Consider the following 26707-nt stretch of genomic DNA (forward strand, 5'->3'; position numbering starts at 1 on the left):
AACTCACTCACCCACTCACTGCTCACCACACTGCAGGTCACAACTCACCCACCCACCCACTCACTGCTCACCACACTGCAGGTCACAACTCACCCACCCACTCACCCACTGCTCACCACACTGCAGGACACAACACTTCTCTATCTGCTTCTTTGCTCGCACTGCTCCACTTTGGAATTTCCTACCACCGTCTGTTTTCCCAAGCTCTTATAATCTGACTCAATTTAAGAAACGTGTTCATTTGTTTAAATCTATTGCATCTTCAATAGTGCCATATGTTGCTGGTCACTTGGTGTACAGAGCCTTTGGGTCTGCAGTCAGCAATCATGATGAAAGAAAGTACACGTACAATGTGTTCAACCAACTCAGTCACAACTTGCTTTTAATTATTTTCTTAAACTGTATAGAATTGTTTATTGTTATGATTCATGATGTGATGATGGCGCTCCGAGTGGAAGATTTGTGCCACAATGTGAACCAAAAATAAGTTCGCTTGGCTTGACTTCACCTCCACGAGAGGCCTTGGACCGGCTTCACCTCTGTGACCTCTGGCCCCCTGCATCTGCTTTCCTCGTGCGCTGTGGCAGGTCGGACGTGGTGGTGGTGTGCTTCTCCATCGCCAGCCCCAACTCGCTGCGCCACGTGCGGACCAAGTGGTTCCCCGAGATCAAGCACTTCTGCCCCCGCACGCCCGTGCTGCTCGTCGGATGCCAGCTCGACCTCCGCTACGCCGACCTGGAGGCCGTGAACCGCGCGCGCAGGCCGCTCGGCCGGTAAGCCAGGACAGGAGAGGCCAAGCCAGGACCAGGCCACGCCAGGCCAAGCCGCATTGTACTTGCACTTGCACAGCCCCTTGGCAATCCACTGCTGGACGAGGGCCTGACCTGGAGGCTGTAAATCGTGCACGCAGACTGCTCGGCGGGTAAAGCCAGGTGAGGCCAGGCCTGGCCAGGCCAGGTTAGGCCAAGCTGCATTGTACTTTAATTGTTATCACGCAGGAGTCGTACTCATTTTCAACGTGGCCCCAATGTCACGCCTTGCCTCTAACACTCTCTTCCAGTCCAGCCCCTTTATGGTTGGCCGCTGCAGCCCTCCACTGTTGATGATCGTCATCATCTGCAATTTGTGGCTGATGATTCCATGTCATTCCTTTCCATTTGCGTGCCTCTTTCTCCTCTCCGTGTTTTTTGCAGTCGTCCTCTGCTACCTTCCACTAACGGTGCTATTGCTTTATATTTATTCTGTAACACTGAGCATCAGTAATGTCGGAAGAGATGACATCAATGTGGGTTTGTTTACTTCCAAGAAGCCTGAGAATCAGATACGTAAGCTCCAGTGACATGTAGAGGTACAGTCCTTTTTGTCAATCCACTGTTGGATAAGGGCCGCCCCACACCATGCGGGTCGTGGGAGTTATATCACCATACTTGACCATGCTGGTCAGTAATGGTTGGTGAAGGCAAGGAGCATAGATATGGGAGCATCGAAGTATAATACAACTTCGGATTTTGCTCCACTGCCCTCCACCGAAGCTGTATTCGTGCAGCAAAATTAAACTTTGCTTGCCCCTTGGTTACCAATTACAGACACTCGTTATAAAAGAACGCTTCGCTGATCCTGCCTGTAAGTTGCAACAACCTGTTCGATGTGTTCATTCAGCATTAGCACTGCCTTATGATAGTAATACTGGAGATGACAGGCCAACATTTTATGCAGCGGTCCTTCAATTTGGCTTTTACATATCCTGCCTGTTGTGGGGTGTCTGGTATCTGTGCCTGAGTATTTTGTGTTACCAAACACTCCACCTTCTCAGTCGTGCAAAGAGTGGAGGGTTTCCCATACCTGGGCAGTGTGCTTATGACCAGCTCCGGTTTGACAGCAGAGGTCTCACTCCGAATCATTCGGGGGGCATCTTTTCATTGGCTGCGTAATGATGTGTGGAAGCTATCTGGTCTGTTGCTCCGCACGAAGCTTCGGGTCTTCTCAGCCACAGTCATGCCCTCCCTTCTCTATGCTTGTGAAACGTGGACCCCTCTAATGGAACATATGCGCCGGTTAGAAACATTCAGGCAAGGCTGCATTGGCTGGATCATATAGCCCGCATATCCAGCCACAGGTTGCCCAAGCAGCATAGAGGGGGCTAAACGGGCACCACATGTGCTGGAGAAGAGATAGACTGGTCTGGTAGGGAGGATGTGGAGCTGAGTGGACTTGCCGACTACTGGTGCCAGCGGTGTCAAGATCGGCCTCTATGGAGGAGGCTCGTGAAGGAAGCTACTGGGCAGTTGGAGGCAGTCGCCCTCCAGCAACAACGGATGACAGAGGAGCGAAGCTCACAACAATGAAAGGAGCGTGGGGTGGCTAAAATACAGCAAATTGGCACAATAGGGGGTACAGCTGGTGCATCTACCAGTCATCTCAGTCAGCCAACCCATGGCACCTGGGTCTGTCCAGAGACCTCCTGTCTGCAAGCCTTCGACACTTCAAGTGGCCTCAAAGTGCATGTGGCCTGGCACAAGCGCCGTGGTGACGTCACTGTCACTTAGTGGCGAATGGCGGGTATTGGTATTGGTATCTGTTGTTGCGTGTCACTGCATTGGGTGTGTTTGTGTGCTAGTGCGAAATACTTCATCGGGAGCAGGAGTAGTAGTGCAGTGCTTTTCCCACTTTACTACAATCCTGGTGACCCGGTTTCAATTCCTGGCTATTAGCCGCAGGTGACATCTGAACCTTTACTGGACCCTACCCCGTGTTATTTCTGTCTATGCCAAGTATCTGGTGTGGTTGTGTCAACGATCAGCATTGGAAAGACATTAGTAGCCGGGCATGCGTAGCGATTGTTACACCGTCCCTTCACGTATCAGGTAAACATTCATACATCATTGCTGATTGTGCGATTAAAGAAGACTTACAGTGGACGCTGACAGCGATATCCGGGAAAGGTGCTTGCTGGCAGTGTTTGCTTTTACATTAAATTCTGCCCAATGGGAGTAACATGAGCACACGTATTCACGTGTACACGTGTACACGCGTTTGTGCATGTCTGTGCACGTGCAGCATCTTGAGACGCTGCGTACGGTATAAATCCAGATCGTGTTGCAAATTGCATTGCGTGCATGCTCGCTTCTACAACACAGCCACAGATTTTGGTAGGCAAAACTAAAATGTCAAAAAACGCCATTACTAATTTCTCAACAACGCCGTACAAGGACTGCCTTTTGACCGGGTGACGCTTGGGCGGGTGTGACCGTGACACCGCAGGCTGATCAAGCCGGGCGACATCCTGGCCCCGGAGAGGGGTCGAGAGGTAGCGCGCGAGCTCGGTGTGCCGTACTACGAGACGAGCGTCGTCGCGCAGTTTGGAGTGAAGGACGTCTTCGACAACGCCATCCGCGCCTCCCTGCTCGCCCGCCGCAACCTGCAGTTCTGGAAGGCTCACCTGCGCAAGGTCAGGCCCGGGGCGCTGGGGCAGCACCACCTGTGCACCCTGGCCATGTATTCACCCTCCACCCAGGCCGTGAATTCATCCTCCACCTTGGCCGTTTATCCCATGCAAATGCGTGGGCAGTTTCTCTTCTCCCGAGCTACTCTCGCCTCCCTGCTACGACCAGGCCTACCCCAACCCCTCACCATTACATTCCCCAGAAAATGTACATGGAGTAATATCTGCCCCCTTTACAAAACTGCACTGACCCAGATGCACATAAATATTATCTTTGAGCTACCTTGTTACATAATTCCACACGAGTGCAATATTGGACGTTCAATGGCAGCGCGAAACAAAAAAAACTGTATTGCATTACCCCGCCAATTTGAAATTATTCTGCAAAGTGGCGCATAACGTCTGGGTTTCCCCCTTACCGTGAATGTGGCAGCATTATTCGATTCTTAAAGATGCGCCAAAATTCGGCAAAGTAAACTGCCAAATTGTTCAACCCCCTCGCGTCCGCCCCATAGGTGCAGCGTCCGCGCATGCAGGAGCCGTGCCTTCCGCCCCGGCCCCCACCGCCTCCAATCCGCGTACCGCCGCCACCACCTTGCAGCCCTCTCGGAGACCCGGACCCCTGGGCCACGCTGCTGGGTGACCCCCCCATCTGCTCCGACGTGAGCTTCCTGCTGCAGGAGGGCGAGCGGCTGCACGCTCACCGCGTCTACCTGGCCATCGCCTGCTCCAAATTCCACGACCTCTTCACCATGGACCTGCTCGAGGCCTCCTCTGAGTGCGAGGGCGACTACCACAATAACAACAATCAGGCTGCCGGCGAAACGGACGCCTCCGGCGCCGCAGCCGCTTTTGGTGCGGACGGCCAAGAGAGCGAGCGGCCGGAGATGGACCGAAGTCTTTCGGCGAGCGACAGGGCCGTTTCGAGCAGCGCCGATGGAGATGTCGACCCGAGCGGAGCCGAGCGACCGAGTCGCAACGAGGCGGACATCCCCCCCTCCCCGGAGGAGGAGGAGCATACGGAGCGGCCGCGTCCGGCGGAGGCTACCGAAAAGACGCCGCAGACGCCGGCGGAGAGGCTACAGGCCAGAAGCCACGGGCGAGGGCTCCTCACCAGGGCCCTCAGCCTCAAGGTGTGGAGCAAGGAGCCTCGGGATGAAGCTGGCTGCTGCGGTGGAGGTGGCGGAGGCGTCGGCGGCGGCGTCGGCGGAGGAGGAGGTCACGGCAACGCGGCCGACGAAAACCGCCGGCGGCTTCGAGCGTCCCGCAGCGACGGCAGCATCAAGCTGGGCTCGGCGGCGCAGCAGGGCCTGGGCCAGGTGCGGCGCTCGTTTCGCGAAGAAGGATAGCCACGGAAATAATCAGTGACCAAATGTTTTTCATTTATTTTTATTTGATCTAACGGTGGCTACGGGGAGATGAGAATCGTTAAGCGTGACGACGGCTATGGCTGCTGTGCGATAAACACTGCTGTTTGTGCAGAGACGGAATTAACTATTAGTCTGAGCCTTTAGGTAATTTGAGTTATGTTCTTAAGAGACTGCATTGTACTGAGCAAGAATAATCAAACATGGTAATTGGCTGTACAGAATATGTCTAAACATTTACATACCGAGTTCACTGGCTGGCTGACCTCGTAATATTGGTAGAGAAAAATTTCGCGCCACCTCGCACCAACATTTCATTACTGGAATCGTTTGACTAAGGTTTTGACTGAAAGACCAGGGGCCATGATCGCCGAGACTAAGGCAGCTCGCAGTGGTGGCGGTAATATTAAGCAAACTAAACTAAATGCTTCGGAACACAATCAGCTCAAATGGGCCTTCGACTCACGTACGAAATTCGAGTGCACCAAATAATAGCTCTAATTCATATCCAAACAAACACAGAGCGCTAATTCACATAAACAAGCTTATGAATGCTTCTCATCTCTATCTTGTCTGTAGCTCTCTTATCTCAACATCTCACTACGCCTTTGTCCCTTGCCTACACCTCTCTCATGTCACCTCCTCTCTGTCTCATCTGTGTCTCTCTTCTCGCATCTTATTACTTCACAACATTCATGCCATTTCACTACATTTCCATCGCTCGTCTACATCTCTTCTGCCATCCCATGAGGGGCCCCCAAATGGGCCAACACCACCACCACCGCCACCACCGCCACCACCGTGGCTAATCAGCGATGGGCGACGGTAGCCTTCTCACGGCGGCTCACCTGTTCCGTGCTCTCATGTTACCTTTCACAACAACGTGACCCTAAACTTGCACTCCTTCAACGGGGGAGCAGCAAAACGACGCGGGCTCTCTTCCGAAGCCCTCCCGTTGTGTCCAGTAAACCTCGACGTTGACATGTGGCTCAATAATGTTACCACCACAATTGTGCACAGCACTTTAGCGTGTATGTTGAACTTCTTTCGTACCGTACATAACTAACCGTGCTAATTGGAGGTTCGAGTAAGGACAGCAAACTAAACACAAAAAGCAGTTTAAAGTAATTAGTTATCAATCTAGATTTAAAAGTGCGTAGCTCCAGTGGCTTCCTAATATCGGAAAAACGTTCCAGACGGCCGCAGAAGCGCATCTGAAAGCGCGCGACGGCCAGCCAAATGCCGCCGCTGCTGCGAGGATGACCGGAGTTAGCGTGACGGTTTACGCTGCTTGATGAGATTAACAAGGTATTGATCGCGGTCCATTGTGGCAAGCACTTTGTGTGCGCGACGAGCGCTAACCGAGCGATCTCCACGCCCAGGTGGTGGCATCCCGCTCACTCGTGGGCTGGGGCCGCGGCTTCGTCAGCGTGCACCTCGAGTGGGCCGAGGACGCGCGCACGGGCCGCCGGCGGCTCGCCACGGTGGTGACGGCCGACCGCGGGGTGCGCGTGGGCCCCCTGCGCGCTGTGCTGCGCTACCTGTACGCGGGACGCCTCGAGGAGGGCCTGCGCAGGGAGCAGCTCATGCAGATCGCCGCCATCGCCGAGGCTCTCGAGGCAAGGCCCCCGCCAGCCGCATCGTTTCCGCCCCTCGACGCTCGCCTAAACGGGTTCAACGTTCGCCCCGTCAGTCCGTTAGCCGGGGGGCGGAGCGGCGGTACACTGTGTGGGTCACGCGTCGCGCCACGAGCCTGGCGACCCAAGTTCAAATCCCAGCCACGTCTGACGGTGGCGAGTGATATTGTAACCGGTTCTGTTCTCCCACACCGCCCAGTACGAGTTGCGGTATGGTCAAAACCTTCCATTGCCAATTTGTGGTGGGGAGGTCTTCATTCTTTCGTGGGATTGAGAATGGTTGGAATTCATGTTTTATTTTACGTTTACGTGGCAGACGCTGCTGTGGTGTAACGGCAATCCTGAGGGTTCCAGTTCCATTTCCCGGTGTGGCAGTTGAACCAATGGGCCAGGTTCTACAATCCCCCTTCCTCTGTCCACATAGCAGCATAAATGGGTACACAAAATCACTCCGTTGATCGATATTTTGTTTGTTATTCCTTACCAGCGATGTATCTTGCATTATTAAATTCTGCAAAACATTTCAGTGTTCACTCAGACAATAAGGGTATCTATGCTAAATTATTCAGCAAGGAAAGGGGTTTGTGTCCTTGCCAGGATGAGACAGCGGGTAATGACGATCCCTTCACACTGATGTTTCCAGCGCTGTTTGTTAAAGAGAAGCATCCTGCAGGCACTTCGTTGCCGAGCAGCTGGTCAGTGTCTTTTTGTTGATGGCTCCCAACTGTTCGTGATCTACCGAGTCCTCGTCCAAGGTGCTGGATTACAGATGTGTACCATTAAGCCCGCCAGAATGATGGTGAAGACCAATTTATTATATCTTTTGTCTGCAGCTAATATGATTTGGTAATCTCAAAAAGTAAATATAACACCATAACGCATAGTAGTTGAGGCTCTGCAACAAGTGATTGATTACAAATATGTATGACGTTTGAGATGAGTTAATGGCAAGTGTATTCATCACCCTAATTGCAGAGGCTTGTGAAATACACTGTAGTGGCTTATTCAGTAGGTCGGAAACACCTGGGCTTCTTAAATTGCGCGCCACCATTGCCAAGGGAATTAGGTCAGTGGATTAGGCGCCCTTAGTCTGTGAACGTTGTGACGCCGTAGCTACATATGGCCCATTAGTGTCTCGTGTCAACCTCAGAGATGGATCAGGGGCAGGCGTGAGGCTATTGGTGTGGGTGTCAGGGGTGTGACGTTGTCGAGTTAGGAAGAGGTTTTACTCCCATCACGCGTGTGGCCCCAAAGCCTTCACCAATTCCTCTTGATGTCATCGGAGGAGAGGTTCAATAATGAAAATCCATTCGGAGGCTGAATGAATGAGATGCACTGCCAACACTCGTGCCACTTTAACTAATGTGGCGATTGGACACACACACGCCACACCACGTAATGCATTTAGTGCGAGGTTCAATTTCATTTAAGGCCTAGGATGTAGCTCCGTTGCTAGAGCTCAGGCTCCCAGGCGTTAAGTTGATTATTTAATTTACAGCCATGGTCGACGCAGTCTATAATCCCATTTACACTGCTAGGTGGACAGATGCGGGGAGGGGGGGGGGTTTAATTAATTTGTTTTCAACTGCCACGTCGGAAGATGGAACCGGCATTGTGACCTCTTCATTGTGAGTCGAAGTGCGCGAGGCATTACACCGCAGCAGCAGCAGCATCCATCAATTCTGCGGTGGCTCTGGCGTGCTTCTGCGCAGGGCGTAACGCCCCGTGTCGCCGTTTTGTCACCCGAATGCCCGCAGGTGTTTGACCTGCGCATGATGGTGGCGAACCTTCTGAACGACGAGGGCTTCATGAACCAAGAGATTACGAAAGCCTTCCACCTCCGTCGCGCAAACCGCATCAAAGAGTTTCTCGCTAAAGGGACGCTGGCAGGTGGGAAAAAAAACATCATCCTTCAGCCATTATCGTCAATATCAGATGTCATCATAAATTATGTATTAGCATACATCAAGACATCGTCGTCTTTGATACACATTCTGATACGTGGAGAATCATTTAGAAAATGACTAAGGCTGCTGTAATGCAGGACACTACCGTGGATCTGCACGCAGGATCTAATTTTCGGCCAAAAATTAGGAATTGCTACAGCTGCTTAGAATGCTGTGGTGCCACCATTATTATGATGAGTATTATTATACTGTGTTTCTGAGGAGATCAAGACGATTCAGAATCACGTACAAAAGCACAATTTTAATAATATCTGTTGTGAATAAAGATAATCGAGGAAAGAGTGGTGCAATTACAGAATGTACTACCTCGTTGTTGAGAAGGTTACTCACCTCTGAAGTAGATTTGGAAGACTGAGATTCGCTGACCTTGAAGAATGTATTTGTTTTTTTTAAATAAATGTGAAAAACCAAAGAGAGTGAGATGACTATGAGCACGTGGCAAGGCCAAGGCGGACAGGGGGAAATGTTCTCAGAATTTCGTGCAACAGATAAGAATATATGTTTAAAATTGCTAGTGCATATAACACACATTCATTGTAATTCTTACAACGTTAGGGAATGGCGACACATACTTTGTAATGTCGACAAGCACATCTTGCATTTCATACACTGGATTTCCAAGAAGATTTACGGAACGCAGCTTAATTCATGTCTGTTTGTGGTTGAATTTTAAAACTCGGATTTATTTATGGCATCCTTCCCAGCACGCCCAGAATTCCAGCTCATTTGAGTGACCAATTTTCGAGAGGATTTACTGGAACGTATTTGAGGGGATCAGCCAAATTGAACGGTTGATGTGGGACAATGTTGTGAGGGAACGTACAGCAAATCAGGCGCTCTCGACAGGACGATTGGTATCCGGAATAGGCACAAAGCGGCAGCGTTATAATAAGGTTTCACAATTTCAATAAAAATGTTATATATAAACTATTTTTACGTCTGAGAAAGAGACATTATGAATGTACAAAAACAGCTGATTTGGAAAAAAAAATGTTCAGGTTCACAAAGATGTGATTTCTAGAAAAAAAACTAGCCCCATTATATTTGCAGTGCATGCTCCATATGGGAGGACACATCACTGTGACCTCCACTGTGTCATGGCTGGGCAAATGTCCTTGGACGCAAGAAGACATTTTCACAGCATGGCTATTCTCATTTACACAGCTACTAGTCCATAGATCTGACCCGTTGTTATTACCATTGGACAATCCTAAAGATTGGTAACGTGCATCTGATTGCCTGTTAATATTTCCCAGAATTTGCACACAATTTGGATAAAACTTATTTAATGTGGCTGTCCCAAATTTTGGAACCTATTTTAGTCTCTTTGCATCTTCAATCTGCCATCTGGCTATTTAAATTGACTCCATTAAAATGACTGAGGTTCAAGTGCGAATGCAATTTTATAACATGAATACTATTTACTTTTTTTTAACCCGTGATTATGGAATATGTTGGTGATGTCTGCCGCCCGAGTTACCCTTGAGATTAGAGCTCCTTAGCTCAGTGGGGCTTTACTCGGTTTAAAAAATAGTTAAACAAATTCCACGTGTAACTGCTCGTTCATTCACATTGCTACTTTTCCTGCTGCGATTGGAAATGAGGGGCCAAAATCCCCCCCCCCCCCCAAATTGCGTCTTGTATTTACATCGCCACTTTTTCTAATCATCTCTATAGAGGGCTTAAGAGGCTTTGCTATTTTTGTGCAGTCACAATGTCTCTTTTCCAATTACTCTTTTCTATCTCGTTACAAAATATATTTATGAATAATCTCTTCTCCCCAGGGATGCCCATGCCCCGCTGTTTTGTACGGCACGTTGGGCTGTCATTGCATTTTAGACGCTGTGGTGTATACATCCAAATTGTATTACAGTACATTGTGAATCTTCCTTAGATAAAATATCCAAATTGCGGTCGTGATCAGACATTTCCACTAGAGGGCGGGAATTCTACATGCACAGGGTGCAAAGGCGAGTTTTGCAGAAGCTTGCACATTGCATCTCAGAAGGAAATTATGCCACAAGCAAACGCTGGGGGCAGGACACGAGCACAGAAATCACATTTACACACTGGTGTACCATCCGCGTGTCTATTTTAGAGTTGGGATAATTAATCGATTGAGTTGATTAATCAAGCAAAGAAACCCATAATCGACTGGAGTACGTATGTGCGGTCGATTACACGGACCCCTTTAAAAAGAGCGAGCACCCTAACATCTCGCCTCCTGAAGGCGGGAAACCCCCGACAAGCCACACCCAGCGTGACGCGGCTGATGATGCCGGTGGCATCGCCAAGCCCCCGGCCATCACCTCCCCATCCAGTGGCACACCTGGGAGCCGAAGTTACATTCCCCCCCCCCCCCCCCCCAACTATTGCCATGAAATCTGAATAGTCGAGCAATCGGGTAAATCGATTACTTTCTCGGATATCTCAGCTGTAAATGCATTGCATTAACAAGTTGAAAATACATGCATTACAAATGAATACACTGTCAATAACATTGAATGTAAATGTGGTGAATCATTTTAATAACTGCAAATGTTAAAGCACCGCGGTACGTAACATTGCACAGTACTCCGCTCCCCTTACACGCGTCGGTGTGTACCGCGTGCACTTCAGTACCTTGGGCCCATCTTGGACGCATGGCCTCAGGTCTGAGTCGACAATGAGCTTTGCTAAAACCGGTGCGAGGCATGCAGAGGGTGAGAGGGTTTATAAAGAATACCGCCGAGTGCCCTCCAGAGCCCCATGCAATCACATTCACAATGCATCGGCACCCCTCCTCGCCGCCCTCTCTGTTGAGAGCTGCCGATTGCAACCTTGTATGTATGTGTACGTATGTTGAATTTCTTTCGCGCCGTACGTAGCCAACCGTGCTAATCGGAGGTGCGGGGGGAAGGACAACAAACTAAATACAAGAAGCGGTTCTAAATTAAATTAAATTTTCAATCCAGATCATTTTAAAGTGCGTTGCTCCAGTGGCTTCGTAATATCGGAAGGAAGAGCGTTCCAGACGGCCGCAGAATCGCACCTGAAAGCGCGATGCAGTGACGCAGTTGCCAACTATATAACCTTGGCCTGTAACGTTGAATTGATTCAGTCTATAAGTATCGATTCCGTAGCTCACTATAATGCTTGGAATTTCCATGCATAAGTTCGATGTCTTTCAATGTGTACATGTTGTATGTGATAGGTTCATCTGAGTCCTGTTGCTGCGAAAGGCTGTTACATTCACTTTTCAGTAGCTGGGGTTTCCAGCGAGCTACATTATAATGTATGTGATGTTTCTGTGTTCTATACAGGCACACAGTATATGCACACGGGTTAGCCAGAATTTAGGTTATTATGGAAAGGCTGCCTGAAAAAAAATTATTCATGTAAAAAGACAGTCAAAATAAATTGGCTTGTACAGTTCCTGTCTGAAATAAGCTGAGCGTGAAATGATACAGAATTATGATATCAGTAATATATATTTTTTATTAAAACATATTGAATTTAATTGAAAGATATTGATGTGCAAAGATATTAACGGCCAAAGGGCTGCAACCTTAAGACCTCATGGCAGGCTGATGCAATCGTTTGAAAGTGCGCTCTGCTTGTGCCATGCATTCCTTAATTCTACAATCATATCACAGATTACTGAGTACGCTGACAAAAATTCACGTGTGTACGTTTTTATGCATTCATATGTTGTACATTGCATTCATTTTCTGAGTCCGTTACTTTCATAAAAAAATGTATACATATTATGTATTGTAATACTTTTTTTTATAGTTTATAAAATATTAATATGATACAGTACTTACACGGCAAATACTTAACAGGAAGAAGATCATTGCCTTCTTCACAGTCATGATATCTCGTGAGCCATCTCTGATGGTGACACCGCTCAAACTATTGTAATGTTTTTTTAAGTGTCATTACATTCGAGATATTTAGTTAATGGTAGTTAGTAGTTAGCGGATAGATATCAAGTGTTGATTAAATGTAAGTGTTAGGTATTAATTCAAGCTATATGTCATTAAAAAAGAAATTGCTGCAATACGCAATCCCCCATCACCAGGAAGGCTCTCTCCACGTAGCTGGCTGGCAGTGTTGGCTCCACACGTGGCCTTTAGTAAAATCCATCACTGTGGAGCCACTGAGGGCTTGGTGGACCACCAGACTTGCCAAGAGAGGGCGGTTCAGCAAACGTGGACTCCATCTGTTCCATCTGCATGGGACAGAATGTGCATGTGTGGGTTTTTTCCCCGGGTGCTCTGGTTTCCTCCAACATATAAACAAATTGGCTGAAAACATCTTAACACGTAGGCTTTCGCGACCAATATTATTCATAATAAAGGTTTTTGGGTTATCTACTGTGCTCTATTTAAGAGCGGAAGCAGGAATACTTCTTCGGAATTCTGGAAAATCGCCTGATGAAGCTGGTTGCAATGGCCAGCGAAACGTCATATTCAATTGTTAATGTTGTGGGTTTACTGGCCATCACACCGATGTGCTGAACTAATAGCTAATTGGCACGTGTTGTTCACATGACAAACCTTACTCATTGGCTGTGTCAGGTGGTGGTGGGTTAACGACACATTTATATTTATGCAATCTAACCCAAAAATCTTTATTATGAATGAAAGCATCTTCACATATTGAGGAACTCAGAGCTTGGGAAATTATTGATGCCAACTCAGCACCTGGCAGCCTTCCCACTCGTCTGTGATTCACCACACCTCTCTCTTCGAGAGTGAGCGAATAATGTGTGCATTATAAATTGAAACTATTATGTTTTTATTATTATTAGACTGACTTTCAAAGGCTTTACTGTGCGACTAAAGTGGCGTTAATTGTCTATTTACATTTGCTAGGAATGTGTAGTTTTTTTTTCTGATACCAACATGAATACTGTATAGGATATGGTACGTCAATTAATTAACAGCATACAAATGGCTGGATTGTAAGATTCCCTAACTAGTCGGATTCCTCCGGTCTAAATAAAGGTTCTGAAAATCACACACAGTGTGAGAAAAACTGTTTCATTTTACAAGGCCGCTTTCGAAAGCTCAACATGATTGGCTTGTGAATCTAGCAACCCAGTGGGCCCTTTGTGTCCGGTGTGAATTTGGTGTCGGCTTAGGCTGAAATATCCTTTCACTGCCATTCCTCGAGTGAGAAATAGCAGGACTTTGATGATAACGGACAGCTCATGGCCTCGCGTGACACTGTTCGGTGTCAGGACGCTGCGCCCGTTAAACTATAAACGTGGTTCCCTCGGATTGATGAAACCCTCTGTGAGGTTTTTTTTTCCTTCTTCTTAAATTGCCATTGCATCATCATTTTCTGTGGAATTAGTACAAATGCGCAACATCCGTTTAGAGCAGTGATTCTGCTCTAAACAGATGTTGCACGCACCCCCTGGGGGTGCGAGATGCCCTTTCTGAGAACCAAAAGGGTGCCGGCTGCAGTCAAGGTTAAGGACCACTGGTTTAGAGCCATTGTGGAGTTGGCATTGGGAAGGAAAAGTGTGCACTTGGTTTATAACGCGAGCGAGCTGAGAGTTGCGTGAAGTGGCTGGTTTTTAGTAGCTGCCGCTGATTTTGTGCAAGTTGCCACTTTCATTTAATGCAGGATTTTTTGTTATTGAACTCCAGTCTTCACTCGCGTTGAATGTCTCTTTTACCATATTCACCAATGTTGTCCAAATGCTATTGTCTCCTGTAACATGACACATAGGAGATCATTGATAACAGTAAAGACCTGACAAACGTTAAAATTCAAAAGTCTGTTTTTATTATTTTATTTTAATATTGGGCAGTCTCATGTCTTTTCGCAGCCCGAACCAGTTTTGAAAAAGGTTCCACATTGCTATGGCAGGGGACAGTGGTTCTTTATATCTAAATATCATTGGCCATCTTTATCCGTCATGTGAATATATCAACATTTACAGCGGGGCAGATAGAGTTTGATATCCAGTATGCGGAATTACCAATTGTCATCCTCCCAAAAAGTGATTATAAGTGGCGACTGTGAACAGTCACAGCTAGGCCATCCAACATCGCAACACCAATTATGTTAATGTCTTTTCAACTTGATTTGAAGCTTTCGTGACTGCAGGAATTACTCTTTGGTTCTTTCGGTAAAGTCACGTAGAAAATACAATAATAACGACGTTTCGGCTGCAACACAAGCAACCACCATCACGTAAGAATGAATGATAAAACAAAGACATGGAAACAACACAGGCAGACACACATGCAGAGATAGACACACACAAAGACACACCGAGCGTGACACACACCAAGGAAACACAGACACGGAAACAACATAGGCAGACAACATGCAGAGAGACAAACACACAAAGACACACACCAAGACTATGCTGTTGCTGTGTCTGTGTTTTATCTTGGTGTGTGTCTCGCTCGTTGTGTCTTTGTGTGTGTTTTATCATTCATTTTTACCTGATGATGGTTGCTTATGTTGCAACCGAAACGTCATATTCTATTATTATTTGATTTGATTTTCTACGTGACTTTTCAACATTAGCTTAAACATAAGGTCCAGTTATTTAGCATATGGCGAACTGTATGTGTAGTGGCAGAGTAGATATGAGTTACTTTGTATAATAGTCAAATCCACTTAACGCTATCAATCGATACAACAATGTCCCGATTTGTGCCATTTGTTGTGGTTGTTGCATTTGTTGTTGTTCTGTGGAACAGACGTCACGTTTCGTGTGGAGGATGGAAGCGTGCCAGCACACAAGCCGATCCTCATCTCGAGCTGCGACTGGATGTCGGCCATGTTCGGTGGAACCTTCGTCGAGAGCTCCAACAAAGAGGTGAGGTCCACGCGATCTCCTCCATCGTCGTCACCTCCATCGTCGTCACCTTCACCTCGTCACCTTCACCTCGTCACCTCCACGTCATCACCTCCACCTCGTCACCTCCACGTCGTCACCTTTACGTCGTCACCTCCACCTCGTCACCTCCACCTCGTCACCTCCACGTCGTCACCTCCATCGTCGTCACCTCCACGTCGTCACCTTCACCTCGTCACCTCCACGTCGTCACCTTCACCTCGTCACCTCCATCGTCGTCACCTCCACGTCGTCACCTCCATCGTCGTCACCTCCACGTCGTCACCTTCACCTCGTCACCTCCACCTCTTCACCTTCACCTCGTCACCTTCACGTCGTCACCTCCACGTCGTCACCTCCATCGTCGTCACCTCCACGTCGTCACCTCCATCGTCGTCACCTCCACGTCGTCACCTTCACCTCGTCACCTCCACGTCGTCACCTCCATCGTCGTCACCTCCATCGTCGTCACCTCCACGTCGTCACCTTCACCTCGTCACCTCCACGTCGTCACCTCCATCGTCGTCACCTCCATCGTCGTCACCTCCACGTCGTCACCTTCACGTCGTCACCTCCACGTCGTCACCTCCACCTCTTCACCTCCACGTCGTCACCTTCACGTCGTCACCTCCACGTCGTCACCTCCACCTCTTCACCTCCACGTCGTCACCTCCACGTCGTCACCTCCACCTCGTCACCTTCACCTCGTCACCTCCACCTCGTCACCTCCACCTCTTCACCTTCACCTCGTCACCTCCACGTCGTCACCTCCATCGTCGTCACCTCCACCTCGTCACCTTCACCTCGTCACCTCCACCTCGTCACCTCCACCTCTTCACCTTCACCTCGTCACCTCCACGTCGTCACCTCCACGTCGTCACCTCCACGTCGTCACCTCCACCTCTTCACCTTCACCTCGTCACCTCCACGTCGTCACCTCCATCGTCGTCACCTTCACCTCGTCACCTCCACGTCGTCACCTCCATCTCATCACCTCCATTGTCATCACCTTCACGTCGTCACCTCCATCGTCGTCGTCATTGAGTTCACACTTGGGTTGTCACATTTATCATAAAGAATGCCTTCTCACCAAGTTATATTATTATAAAAAATATATATAACTCAATCTTCATCGTGATCAACATCAATTGTGATTTAATGGCCATCGCCAAGATCAGTGTCATCACCATCATCCTTATAAGCACTGGTGATCGTAGGCATAATGCTCAATTATAATAATCACCATTTCCCTTCAAAATCATTGTTGTCATCATGAAAATTGACATCCACAAAATCCACCAGGATCACTGTGTGGGTCACCTTTCAATATAAATGGGGGCAAAACAACTTTAATGGCATCATGTTAACTCTGACATTTGAAATCTGCTCTTGCATTTAAAATGTCCATTGCGAAGCTGAATTCTGTGCCATACGAATCTATTCTCACTGACACAAGCAGAGACACACAACCAGTCTTAAAACATTATTATTTGTCTAACCATCAAACAAAGACCGTCACTGCATCGTGTGCTTTCAGATGCGCTTTTGCGGCGGTCTCGAACACTCTTCCTTGTGATATTAGGAAGCCACTGGAGCTTTGCAATTTTAAATCCAGATTTAAAACTTATTTCTCTAGGACCGCTTTTTGTGTTTAGTTTGTTGTCCTTCGACACGCACCTAAGATTAGAACGGTTGGCTACGAACGGTGCGAAAGAAGATCAACATACATACATATCCAGAATCAGGGACAAAACTAGGACTGTCCCACTTCAGTCCCATCAGCCTCACGAGTAACCTGCCACGACTGGTAGTCCATTACACCTTCAGGGTCTCCGTTTTCTCTCACAACGCCTCAAAATTACGGGTCCTGAAAACAGCCACGATGATGGCTCCACCCCCGCTTCCCAGGGGGAGGCCTGCTAAACGCAGCGCTTAACAATGGCTACGTTTTCACGTGAGAGCAACTCGCAATAACATCATGGGATCGCACGTCCTGCAAGATCTTCAAAGCGCTTGCAGTTGCTTAATTATGTAACGGCATCTTTTAATTCCCGCAGGTTACTGGAACGACCTTTCATCTTTCCCAGGGTCAAGTGCTTAAACATTTGAGATTATTCACAGGCTGCCAGAGTCGCCATTTTAATCTCTGCTGATAACTTCTGTACCCTGGGATTTTGGGGTGGTGAGGGCAAGTGTGGCCAAAGGTCACGTGCCCTATGCCCACTAAGACGAATGTGCAAATGGAAAGCTTTTTAAAGTTAAATTTCGATTTAAAGCTTTCGTGACTGCAGGCATTCATCTTCTTGGTTATTTCGGTAAAGTCACGTAGAAGGGAAGACGCTGTCTCCCCGACAAACCTGGTCTTCACCTGAGGACGGCTGCTTGCGTTGTGGCCGAAACGTCGTGAGAATTATTTTATTGTTTTATTTTTATTATTTTATTCCTTCCCTTCTACGTGACTTTACCGAAAGAACCAAGAAGACTTTTTAAAGTTATTATTCATTATATGTTTTCTTTATCGGACCATTTGAGCATCTAAACCTCGGCTTACCGAGCAAAGCCAATTGTGCATTTTACAAATGTGTGGTCGTTTTAAGTTACAGTCACTTATTTTTAGTGCATGGATATTTAATTACAAATGTTATCAGAGTAGTGTCATGGGGTGAAGAATCAACCTCTTGGAATCGCTTCAGTCAGCAGCGTGTCATGCCAGGTCAGGGAAGGGCCCTGGTACTTGATATCTCAGAACAACATTTCATTTCCCTTTAATAGGACTCACGTGAAAACGTAGCCATTGCTAAGTGCTGCTGCGTTTAGCAGGCCTCCCCCCTGGGAAGCGGGGGAGGAGGGGGAGCCATCATGGAGCATCGGACGATGCTCCTGCACGTTCTTTAAAGAACGTTTATTTAAATGAAAGTTACCCGTTGGATATCACCATCATCATCAGCCATGGTCAATCCACTGCTGGATTATAGCCTTCCCCAAGCTGCCGCCATCTCTCAACAATCCCACAATGCAGCATGGTGATATGAAATAGATAATAATAATAATCATAACAAAACAATAAGAACCTCAGTATTAAACGTACAATACATGGTCGTCAAACTAACCGTGTGGACCGTATCCCTGCCGCGTGATCTATTCTCCACAGGTTTATTTCCCTGGCACAAGCCGAGCGTGTCTGCAGGCGTTGCTCGAGTACCTGTACACTGGCCAATTCACAGCCAACTCACACCTGGATCCCATTGAGCTCATCGCTCTGGGCAACCAGCTGTGTCTCCCACGTCTCGTGGCGCTCACAGGTATCCTTGACCAACCTTCCCTGCCCTTGCGTCGTCGTGAGGTCTGGTGCATGCTTGCTCGGGTTGCCGTGATGTGGCATCGCTATGAATGCGTATGTACGTACGTACGTACGTTGAACTTCTTTCGTACCGTACGTAGTCAACCATGCTAATCGGAGGTGTGACCGTGGTGATCGGAGGTACGATGTAAGGTGCACGTTCGTCGAATCGTCCGTGATGCTAAATATCGTGACGTTATAATTATATTTGCTCGTTATATATATTTTAAATACGTTCTTTCCCGGTGAAATATTTGCGAAATTATAATCGCAAGTAATCTGCAGCATGGCGATTATGTGAGGTCGATCATTTTCGCAGTTCCTCGGCTTAATTACTGCTTTTGTAATGTGCGTTACAGGTTGTGGAGTTGCGATGATTATAGGTCTTATGGCAGGCTTAAGTTGAGTGAACTGAAGTGGAAGACATTCTAAGTAATCCGAATTTCTAGATACAATCACAACAGCGTGAAAACAATGCAGGAAAATGTGAGCACAATTACAAACCTATGGGAAACTGATTTCGCGAATATCAGATTCTGAAATATGATTATGTATTATATCATAGTAAATTATATCGTGAAAACCCCAATGCATACCAAGTAGGCCCTCATAGCCATACAGCAACACTCTCCTAAGGCTCCATCTCTCTGACTCTTGCAATTTCAGTCGAATACATAACAGTGTTTTATGCTACGAAAAGGCAGTCATAGAAAGGCAATATATACAGAGAAGCAGACCAGTGAAACGTCTCTTGATTTGGCTTTGATCCGAGAGTGCTGAAAATAATAGTGAAGTTTATGGCATATGACAAATCTCATTGTGATTTTTTTTGTTGTTGTATGATATCGGAACTGGATTAGCACATCATGGAAAATCCTGAAGATTAAAATCCCATTTTGACCGCATAATAATATTGAATGCAGATTTGAGAAGCACATAAAGAGCAGCTCTGCAATATTCAAACAACGAATAGTGCAGCCTGAAAATGGGTCCTGAAACGGTTGTACAGTGTGGATTTACTGCACTGGTTTTTGCGGTTGTGCAGCATGGGCTCTCTTATGCGTTTTCGGGTCGTACCGCGAATTGTTCGGCACGACTTCCGACGTTTTGCTCCACGCGCCGGGAACTTCACTTGAGTTCCAAGCTCCCAGCAAGTGCAGCGAAACGACGTCAGTGTGTCGTGTCGGACGACATGACATGGCAGAATCTGACGGCACGTCGGACAGTTACGAGTTGACTGTGTTGCTGCGGCGGCGCTAAAATGCAGACCGTTCATGGGGCTGTGCTTGGCATGCAGAGCAGCATGCGGTTCAAGAGCTGCGGAGGGCCATGGAACGCGGCGCTGACATCGACGGAGAGTGTCTTGTCTACCTGGAGTTGGCCCAGGTAAACATGATGGTACCAACCAATTGGTTTTTTTTTACCAGGTAAGGCTCTACTGAGCTATGTATCTCCTTTTTAGAAGCGACCTGGCTGTCACAAATGATAGCTCAACGAAGTGGCTTATCACGTGGACATTGATAGCAGCAGCCAAATACTCTAAACCTGAATGTGGAGAGAAAATCCGGAGTACTTTGAGAAAATTAAATCATGCCCATGGGAAGAGAGAACATGCAAACTCCAAATTTACAGACGTCAGGGTCGGGATAAAACCCACGACCTCCTGCATACCAGGCGAGGGAGTTAACATCACGCCACCAGGTGCATGCAGCGTGCAGTGGCTTCATTTGCACAAACAGAACAAATAAATGGGAATTGTGGTGCATGTCCAAATAGCCCGTTAGCCTGCGTGACTTTGTCGTGGTTACATAGGGCCCTATGAGCAGTCTTGGTAGCATTGCACACCCATATAATACAAAGAGGTGCCGATGTAAGGGGCCATCACTGCACGCAGGTTTCTAACAAGACATATGGGCACTCTTTCAATATTCTCCTCTCTTACGCATTTTTTTCCAGCACATCAAGCAGAACTTTAAACGTGTATTGGCTTAAAATCTCAATTAGGGCCGCTCTGAAAAAAGTCACGAATGCCATGTGAGACTTTTTATATGGACAGATTTAAAAGTTCAAAGCAGAGATCATTTTTAATCATTAATAATGTTAACGTATCAGGACACACGACCATTTTTGTAGGAATCACACAACTGGGTACAAATGCTAAATTACCGACGATATTAAATTATCCATAAGTGGATTTTGCAGACCAATCGTCGCTCTCATTGGGACTGTGGCGCTGTGTATATATTCGCGATTGTGCCGTACAGCTCTCCATCGTGTTGTCGAGTCATACCGTGTGTTTTTTTGGCATGACATCTGACGTTTTGCTCCGCGTGTTGCCCGGGGCTTCTTCAGTTCCCGATGTAGAATCTCTCTGTGCGTGATGCGAAAAGTTGGACGAGTAGTTCCTGCCGTAGAACATTATTTGGCACGCGGTGCAAAACGTCGGACAGCTGGCCTATGACACGCGGTACAGACCCGACAAACACAGACAGGGCGACTTTACTCTGCACTTTGCTCTGATGATTTTCTGACACTGACGAAGTTGAGTACAGGAGAGCGTTGTCTGCATGCAGGTGGCTCTGCTCGCTACATGCAGCTGCATCTGACTCATGATCCTCGCCTCGCTCCCCACAGTTCCACAATGCGGATCAGCTGGCCGCCTGGTGTCTGCACCACATCTGCACCAACTATAACAGCGTCTGCCGCAAGTACCCAAAAGAGATGCGGGCCATGAGTCCAGGTGAATGTGTGCATGAAGTCCTTATTTATTAGTATATTGAGGTTATTAATGTATGCATATATGTTGAACTTCTTTCGCACTGTGTGTAGCCAACCGTGCTAACCGAAGGTAAAGACAGAATTAAGGAAATTGTTACGGGATGTATGGAATATATCAAATGTTTTCCACTGCACAGGACTGTTGAGTTCGTAGTATTAGTATAGCGAGACTCTCACCTTCCATCTGAAATATCATAGCGAGATTATTGTGATTCAAAATAGCAGAAGCTATGACGGTGACTTTAAACGATGTAAATGGTGGTCTTCATCATCATACAATAGACCGAATCTCAAATTGTCTCCATGCTAAAATGAACATGGAGCTCATCTCCTTCGAAGGCCCAGAGTACGACAATAATTAGCATCACAATATGTAGGTCACACCGCATCCTATGGAAATAAAAGCAAATGCTTTGTCCTGAATAGCAGGCATTATGATGTGTTCGGAAAAAAAATCGGGTTAAACTGAAACATCTAAAAAATTAGGCCTGGATATGAAATGTCAGACGGTCCAAAACTCATTTTGTTTTAAAATGGCGTAAAAATACGGCGGCACATGCAGTGATGTCACACAGTTGGTGTCACATTATATTGGGGTGACGTCGCTTTTGTTGTTACTTTAACAATCTAAAATCCACACAAAGAACTGAAATTGTCCTTGAAAGTGGAAAACGTGAAATTTCAAAACGTGAAACACTAATGCGTGTTCATAACGGAATTTGTTCTCAACGTTGGGATGGCGTACACGTACATTGTCCTGTTCTCGGGCAACGTATGCCCTCGTTCCTGACTCCAAATCTCTGGCTTTGTCGTTCCCCGTCACCAGAGAACCTGCTGTATTTTGAGCTGCACCGCTGGCCACCGGTCTGGTACCTGAAGGAGGAGGACCACTACCAGCGCGCTCGCAAGGAGGAGGAGATGGACGGCTACATGACCAGCAAGCGGCAGAACGCCCGACGCTGGTGGTCGCTGAGCCCCCAGCCTCCGTCGTCTCCGTCCACCTCGGCGTCGACGTCGGCCTCCCCTTCGACGTCCGCGTCCGCGTTGTGATGCGCCGAGACCGGGGCCAACGGAGGCCCCTTTGGACCCTGGCCGACGCCGACGGGGGCCCCAGTGGTTAGGACCTCGGGTCGAGCGACGCTCCAGCTGCGAGGGCGAGGCAGTGAGCTTGTGACGAGAGCTGAAGCGCTCCATAGCTCGGCGATAAACGCGCGGGCTTCTCTGCATAGATGAGGGGTGCAATGAGATACCCATATCGAAGTTGAATCCAGGTGTTATTTGGATGGTGTTTTTTTATCTTCTATCTGGCCGATTGTACACGACGCTAACATTTGATTTATGCCTGTGTTCCTGAAGATCTGCGCCCATAGGGATACATCATGTATCGCTGTGTGCGATTTACTGCAAAAGTGCCCACGTTTCGTGGGCCTAATGGCAAAGCTGTCGCTGGCCAACGGCATCCCAGATAACTCTATAGTTTCTCCAATGCTTACTCAAGGCCAAACAGAGGCCGGTGGCTTAAGGGTAAGGTGCCGAGTGTTGAATTGATCGCTGTGTTGCTAGCATGGCGCATTGATATCAGTATGCCACTCTAATGCAGCTGTAGGAGCTAAGTGGCATTTGATCGAGTTTTGTCCTATTTCACTATCCACAGCTAGTCAGGTGAATTACATTCCGCATTTCATGTTCGTGAATCTCCACCGTCATCTTTGCGGCAGTAAAGAGAGGGAGGGTGATTCTACCTCCAGTTAATTTAACGTCACTTCACTGTGTTGTTGAAAATGTTTCCATATCACGATGGACTATGGGTCTCACCTTGTGCACAGTCATCACAACCAAAGTAACCCATCAGCCACTTTGTCTGCTTCAACACCATGAAGTCACTCATTTAATAAGCAGCTATCATTTGAAGATAAATATATATCTAAACATATGAGACGCACAAAGAAAAACTTCAAATAATTTTGAATGCAAACAATATTTCAACATACATGAACTATCCCTGCTATTATCTTGTACATTTTGCTAATTACCATATATATGCTCATAACAATGTGGCTACACAGTCTCATCGTCACCACACATACAGCAGCACTCGATATGCTGTACAACCCTCCTGCATCAAACCGTATCTTCGTTCTCTGGTACAAATAATAATACGGACCCACAGATCTATTTTGTCCCCCGTGTTAACGATGCGTTTCATGGTCTTGAGACATTCTCTGCTGGCCTGTAGTTGTTTTTGAAGCGAAAAATAGCTGAGAATGATTTCCAATTCAAAACAGGGCCCCCTCTATTAACCGTGTGCCGCCCCTTACGAATGTGCTTCACTCACGCGGATGCTGCAGTGGTCGACGGTGCCAGGGGCATGGGCGAGGGATGCCCCCCCCCCCCCTCATAATAATCCCCAATACCCAATCGCTACATAAAGCAATTCGCATGAACACCTCCGCCTAATCCTGCGGTGGCCACCCAAGAGCATCAAAAGCAGGACGTGTGTGTGTGACCTGTTAAAGCGTATTTTCGTCATCTCTCCGGGCGACATTTACAAAGTGTTGCTGAATCGTGTGCGCACATCAGTGACAGCAGTATAAACCTGCAGATCCATCCAAGACGATCTGTGAGTATTGTCAACTTTGGTTTTCACTTCAATGCGATTCATTTTTTTTGGTCTTACAAATGAGAAAATACGGTATGCTATCGCAATCTATTCATAATTGTAGTGTACTACTACAACTATGTTTATGTATCGTGTGTGTAAAGTATATACGTGAGCATAACTGTACACTAATGTACGGTGTGCGTATATACATATATTAATATGTAAAGTATGTATGTAATTTATAGACTCATACATACAAATACATGTATTATATGTACAGTATCTAGTGATACGTATTTTTGGTTTATTTAATGTGTATGACTGAACAAAATTCGTGTTTCAAATAACTAATAACGCGATTTTGGCTTAAGAAAATGTAGAAAAGGGCACCTGTAAAGAACACTCTCAAAAGTAACTCGTGCAAAGTTGTACATGAGAAGCACGCTGCTGTGTGAAATCACCACTAGTGTGACATTTCATAAACAAATTAAAGTTAACGCTGTTTACTTTGGTTAAGCACTGTGTTTATGTTGTAATGTTATTACCAGTAAATAGAAAAAAACCACTCAGTCTACTGAATTCCACAAATTGAAAAACGTTGCAGGTTTGGTGTCAAGCTTAAGTGGAGCAAATGCATCTACTTAAAATAAACAAAAAATGCTCGATTAAAAGTGTAGATTAATCAAACCCATTTTGCTTTTCCTGCCGTGTGAATATCTTTAAGAGCATGTGCTGTCCAAATGATGAATACACACGGCACTGTATACGTTTAACTTCCGTGGCTTTCACATAATTGATCAATTTACGTTAAATCGTGTGTCAGTGTTTTCGACGAGGAGTAGTGGTAGGGTTGGCTGCAATGTGGCGATACCTCGACACATCGTCGTACGATAGAAGGTCCACAAAAATAGTATCGTCCGTTCTGCTAAATATCGTTATATCGTGATTATCGTTAACCATTGTAATTTGCTTAATATTGTATTTACCAAATAACAAACGTAGTAATTAAAGTGTGTAAATAAATCGCTGTTATACATTACATTACTGCTTTGTAAAAGTTTTTCGGAAGATTTGACGGCATGGCGATTATATGACGTCAATTGTGCAGTCCTAAATGTATGCGTATCTTCGTGTTTCTGTCAGTACGTGCGTTATAAGCATCACAAATTGCAAAGAAAATAAGACCGGTAGCAGGCTTACGTCGAGTGAGCTGCAGCTGAAGAACGTTTAAGTGGTTTTCATGTGTGCAAGAAGTCCGGAAAAGCACAGTAACAATACAATAACGATGCTAAATACAATTACGAGGATATAGGACACTGAATATCGCGATAATCGTCATATCGTCAAATTGATACGATATCGTATCTGCGTGAAAGAATACATTAAGGCTTTCGTGACTGCAGGGATTTAAATGCTATGTTCTTTCGGTAAAGTCACGTAGAAGGGAAATAAGAAAATAAGAAAAATAAAACATAATAAAATAATTTATTTTTAAATAATAAAAATAATTAATAATAAAACGGAATTTTTTTATTTTGTTTTATTTCCCTTCTACGTGACTTTACCGAAAAAAACAAGAATATGCTGAACTGTGTGTTTCCACCTTTTCATTTTACACGATCACAACTTGTAGTGTGTCCCTTATTTCATAATAATTGTAAGAGAAAATCAAATGGAAATCAAACATTAGGATTCCATTAACATGTGGAAAATACACCTGCTGTAGAAAACCAGTCAAATATCTATGTAAATTAATATTGTCGCAGTAAGATTAAAGTGTAGTGCTTTTGTTTAATGTATCTGTATTGTTTACCCCAAACACCATCATATTTAACAAACATATCCAGGAGTAACATGTTAAATGTGTATTAAATTAATGTGAATATAATTGAAAACATTCATATACCTATATGGACATACTGTGCATATGTATATATTAAATATGTATATAAATGTGCGCGCTTATGCTGCGATTGTACATATGTATTGTTGATATTTATCCACACATATAATATGCAGACGATGTCGCCACATCCGATATAGATCAACTGCGTTACATGCCGTACCGATGCAGTGTTACGCATTTATGAACGGCATGTTTTCTCTAGTCAAAAGTACACACGTAACAGAATAAGAACGTGAGCACGCGAAGACACGATTTTCTTGCCAGGATTTGTTTGCGCGCCACCCGTGACCAATTCTTTCTCCGAATGATCATTAGGAATATGACATCAGCGCGACAGGGGAGGTCGAAAACAGAGAGTCAAGAGGGCCAGTAAGCGATGGGTAACGCGAGTGTGAGAACAATCCCATTCATGGATGTTCAGGTACATCCACAAGTGAATTCGCGAGTTGAGGGTCTGCCGAGGCTTGGCACAGTCACCCTCTACTACGATACACTTAAATCTTGACTTAAAGCTTTCGTGACTGCAGGAATTCATATTCTTTGGGTCTTTCGGTAAAGTCACGTAGATATTATTTCCCTTCTACTTGACTTTACCGAAAGAACTAAGAATATGAATCCCTGCAGTCACGAAAGCTTTAAATCATTTTTTTGTTATTTTCTTTGAACCTATCTACGTGACTTTACCGAAAGACCCAAATAACGCAATACACTTGTCCCAGCAGCCAACACTTATAGGCTCGTCACTGAAGCTTCGCTTTGGAGTCAACGCCACTGCTGGGTGATGAACCCGATAATTCCAGAACATTCCATCCAGGAGTTAC

The 26707-nt window shown here is 46.3% G+C and overlaps 1 protein-coding gene across 1 annotated transcript in view; it reads left to right on the forward strand.

Moving 5' to 3' along the window:
- Nucleotides 1-25243, forward strand: part of RHOBTB2 (Rho related BTB domain containing 2) — an 86797-nt gene extending 61554 nt beyond the window's left edge. The window contains exons 5-14 of the mRNA XM_078593253.1: nt 588-773; nt 3262-3448; nt 3958-4313; nt 6197-6428; nt 8204-8336; nt 15124-15242; nt 18412-18562; nt 19898-19986; nt 21235-21340; nt 22205-25243. Coding sequence (XP_078449379.1) covers nt 588-773; nt 3262-3448; nt 3958-4313; nt 6197-6428; nt 8204-8336; nt 15124-15242; nt 18412-18562; nt 19898-19986; nt 21235-21340; nt 22205-22428 — 1783 coding nt within the window. The 3' untranslated portion in view covers nt 22429-25243. The remainder of the gene's footprint in view (nt 1-587; nt 774-3261; nt 3449-3957; nt 4314-6196; nt 6429-8203; nt 8337-15123; nt 15243-18411; nt 18563-19897; nt 19987-21234; nt 21341-22204) is intronic.
- Nucleotides 25244-26707: the final 1464 nt, after the last annotated feature.

Source organism: Lampetra planeri, chromosome 4 (genome assembly GCF_965212315.1).
Source record: "Lampetra planeri chromosome 4, kcLamPlan1.2.h2, whole genome shotgun sequence".
Taxonomy (NCBI): Eukaryota; Metazoa; Chordata; class Hyperoartia; order Petromyzontiformes; family Petromyzontidae; genus Lampetra; species Lampetra planeri.